Consider the following 4,243-nt stretch of genomic DNA (forward strand, 5'->3'; position numbering starts at 1 on the left):
TTTTCTTTTTCCTTTTTAGATAAAAAATATCCCCTTAGAATTATGTATTTATATATAATATAAGGGTATCGGTAAATTACAGATAGCCACATTACAATTTTACCCTTCATCCTCTTTCAAATCTCCACACAGCAACCTGACTGAACAAAACCTGAGAACTCATCTGGTGCATCAATCTTCTCCAATTTACCATTTTGTCCTTTCTTCGCCTCCACTAAAAACACTCCCTGAGGTGCCCCCATGTACGGTGACCCGGTGACGAGGGTCCGCTCGCCCAACCCCACCCCACAAGCTCCAACCCGAATCGCCGAGTCGGATTCGGCCCAGCAAAACAACTTCCCATCTTTTTCTTTCTCCACACCCACGCACACCCTCGGGCACCGACCCGCTGGCCACGCTCCCTCGACTCGCCTCCATCGACCTGTTTCAAGTTCATAACACTCTGCGCTACTCTCGAACCTCCCTTGGTTCTCCGTACTGTAGCCGCTCACCACCCAGAACTCGTTCCCTATGATCACTCCTTCGCATTCATCCCGCTCCTCAGTCATCTGACTCAGTTCTTCCCACTCGTCCCGTCTCACATCGTAAGACCACGCCGATTTCAACGCGTTCTTGTTCTCGTCGTGCCCACCGGCAACAAAGATTTTTCCGTCCAACGAGCCGGAGGCAAAGAACGACCGCTTCGAGGGCATGTCCTTTCCTCGTCTCCATTGCCGGATCGTGAAATCGAAGACGAATACGTCCTTCACGGGTTCCCAACTCACCGGGTTCCACCCGCCCATGAGGACGAGTTTCCCCTCCACGCTCGATAACTGACAGAACAACGGGAGCCCGTCAGGATAGTTAGGGACCGGGTGGAGTCGCTCCCAAGTCCCACTCACCGGATCGAAGACGGTGATTCCATAAAAGGGCGCTCCCGCCGGTTTCCGCCCACCACCGGCGGTTTTCACAGGAAGTGACTGAACTAAACAAGCCACCTTGTGGGTGTACCCCGTCTGCTTTCTCTGATAGTAGAAGCCCCGGCTTTCGAGCAACTCTCGCCATCGTCGGCAGACTCGGGCTGCAACTCTGTGTTCCGTGTAGGGTAACCGAATCAGGCACTCCAGGCCGATTTCTTCAGGTAGATTAGGAATCAACTCAATCTCTGCTTCACTCATTTTTCAAATCTTCTCTTCTCTGAAGACGTCTGTTCGTTGACGGAGGTATTTATAGAAACGGTTAACGATCAGATTCGAGTAGCCACAACTGTTGTTTGCCACGTGGCGCACAATGGTTCAGTGGATTCGGAGCACCAACTGGACGAAATATCAAGAACCAGGAAGGCCGGGTTGACTGGTAGTTTGACTGGCTTTAGTGGATAAGTGATGCCAAGTCAGCAGCTATTCTCGTGCACATGTCAGGTGATGGTTTTCCTTCGGTGGGTCCCGTACATCATGTCCGATTGATCAAAAGTGGGCTTTGCGTTGCCACGTGGATGGATAAAATAATAGGATAAACCCTAGCATTGATGAGTTGGAATTCTTTATTTTTGTTTGTCCATTTCTTACGTAGTAGTAGAAGCTACTCAGGCCCACCAAGCTGCAAAAATGTCACACAAATGGAAAAAAATTGTGGGCTGTGGAGTGCCGAGTGTGGTCTCGCGTTGTTTTCGGTTTCTGGATTTTCTTTTTATTTGTTTTTATCTATTTTTTGGAAAAAAAAACTGGGCCTATAACCTAAAAGCAAGGAGGGCTTGATTTTTTTGGATCAGGACAATGTGATAATGGTCATGGGGTTTGAACATGCTGATGTTAAATTACTACTGGATGGTATTCTTTATAAGGGATTAAACATTTAAACCAAATGTCATCATGACAATCATCCAGGATGTGTAAGAATGGCAACGGGGCGGGGACCATATTCTCCGACTCCAATCCCGTTTGAAACGAATTCCTATCCCGATCCTCATCTTTGTTGAGGATAAAAATAACCTTCCATTCTTGATCTTTGATGGAGACGGATTTTTCATCAAGGATCTGAATCTCTAATTATTTTTCTTAAATAGACCCACTTAAAATTAAGAGATTTTTTTAAATAAATATAACGGGTGGGGCAGAAAATTCACTCCTCATCCCCGGTTAGACATCACTATCAATCCCCATCCCTACTAAGGCAATACCCATCCTCAACCCGATAGAGTTGGGGAAGTTGGATGCCTAATAAGGATGGAAAAACTTGTCATCCCTAAACAACAATCACTACACCTTGGAAATCAATAAAATAACTTGAAATTTTGTGCATGTCTATATATATATACTGTTATTTTTAGACAAAAAGATAAAAACATTATTTCCATTGCAATAAATGGTAAAATGTTCTATTTTCAAAAACTATTTTTTACATAATCGTGAAGTACTGTTTGAAACAACTTGAAAATGCTCAACCAGATAAAAATAAGAGAAAGAGCACAAAACACCTACATGGTGAAGACAATTTGAAGAAATGACTCCTATATTCTTCATACTCAAGCTTGTTTTCTTAATAATTCTAATACAATTTCTCGTCACAGATGGATGCAGATCATGTATTCATCCATTGTAAAGCTGTAAGACCAGTTTGGTTTGGATCTTGCTTAGCCATGCGCATGAAAGAAAAACCAGACTGGTCTCTTCTCGATTGAATGTCCTTTTGGTGGGAACAGAGCAGAGACGATCCAACAGATGATCTGGGTCTTTTCAGTAAATTTGCTATAATCTTCTGGAACCGTTGGAAGAGTAGATGCAAGAAGGCAATAGAGAATAAAGCTTTCAACCCAGTTAAAATTATTTCATCGGCCCATGTAAAGATTGAGGAGCTGGCTTCACTAAAAAGGAGGGGGATCATTCTCACCTCTCAAAGCAACCAAATGATCAGCAACCATTGTAGAGGGTTTCCTCCCTCTCACCCATTCTTAAAAGATTAATGTCGATAGTGCAAATACAGATTCTTTTTCTGGGCTAGGCATTACCTTGAGAGATTACAATGAAATTTTTGTGTTTAGTAGAGCCGACAATACTAAAGCGTGAGCTTTTAGAGCTGGACTCCAAATGGCAAAGGGACTCCACCTCTCTTATATTCACATTGAAGGAGATGCACAAAAGATAACAGATATCCTGTTAGATGCCTCTCAAAACGTTCCTTGGTGACTTCACACAGTTATTACTGATTGTAGGAATTTTTTGCAAAAATTTCATTATGTTTTAATCTCTTTTATCCCTTGCACAGATAATAGGACTGCCCATATAGTTACAAAATTTGTTTGTCATGTGTGTAGGATTACTACTTGATCCTTACCTCCAGACCTTCTTAGAAGCGGATTTGGAGCAATGAATTTAGCCTAAGGGCTGTTAAAAAAAAGAATTAATGTTTTAGAGCTAATCATGGCTAATCATGATCCAGAACAAGCAAAAAAAGAATCATGTGGAGGGGAGTAGTTTCCAAATAAGGATATGGATCGGGCCAGATATTAAGTGTGGTCCCGCTCCATTTTTCTGCCCCTGGTTTTAATAGACTGCTCAGTGGATTTGTATAGGAGGGTGTCACATTCACATGAAAAAGACTGCATTGATTCATTCCCCCTCATTCGTTTTAGGTGCTTTTGATTGATGGATATATGGATGGATGAATATCAACGTCAATTCCACCATGGATTTCCACTCCAAGTAAGTTCATTCATGTCTCACGCCACTAGAATACAAGATAACCTATTTTGAAATAAAATGTTGCACGTGTAATCGTTAGATTGGTTGAGTATTCTGCATGGCCTACTTAAGATATTCTTTTTTTGTTTCTTTTTGTTTTTTTTCCAACCTCGAAGACTTATTAGTAAGTAGGAATTTTTCTTAATTTGATAAATATAGCCATGCTAAGGTCATATAGTAACATATTTATATCTATCTATATAATATATTTATATCTTTCATATTTAACTTGATTTATGTGCAGGTTATAAAAGTTAAATAGTAAAATATGACATATCATATAATGTTTATATAAATCAATTAATCATATATTTTAAATTTTAAATCCAACCAATGAGTCAAGATATGTGGCTCGTGGCTGAGACTAGTTCCTTATCAACTTCGAATTCTTATTTATAATTCTGGTAAACCATGAATTTTTTCTTGGATTTTGTCTTTGTTAAGGTTGATCTAGGAATATTTGTAAAGGCGGATGTATTTAAGCCGTTCATCACCAACGACTAGCAACCGCCAACACTTGCTTC

At 41.0% G+C, this 4,243-nt stretch overlaps 1 protein-coding gene across 1 annotated transcript; it reads right to left on the reverse strand.

The window, feature by feature from the left end:
• LOC104597633 (F-box/kelch-repeat protein At1g15670-like) lies at positions 1-1,192 on the reverse strand. The gene has a single exon (XM_010259288.3). The coding sequence runs from the start codon at positions 1,155-1,157 to the stop codon at positions 117-119; it is 1,041 nt and encodes a 346-aa protein (XP_010257590.1). The 5' UTR covers positions 1,158-1,192; the 3' UTR covers positions 1-116.
• Positions 1,193-4,243: the final 3,051 nt, after the last annotated feature.

This window comes from Nelumbo nucifera, chromosome 7 (assembly GCF_055504915.1).
Source record: "Nelumbo nucifera cultivar China Antique chromosome 7, China Antique-T2T, whole genome shotgun sequence".
NCBI classification, from domain to species: domain Eukaryota; kingdom Viridiplantae; phylum Streptophyta; class Magnoliopsida; order Proteales; family Nelumbonaceae; genus Nelumbo; species Nelumbo nucifera.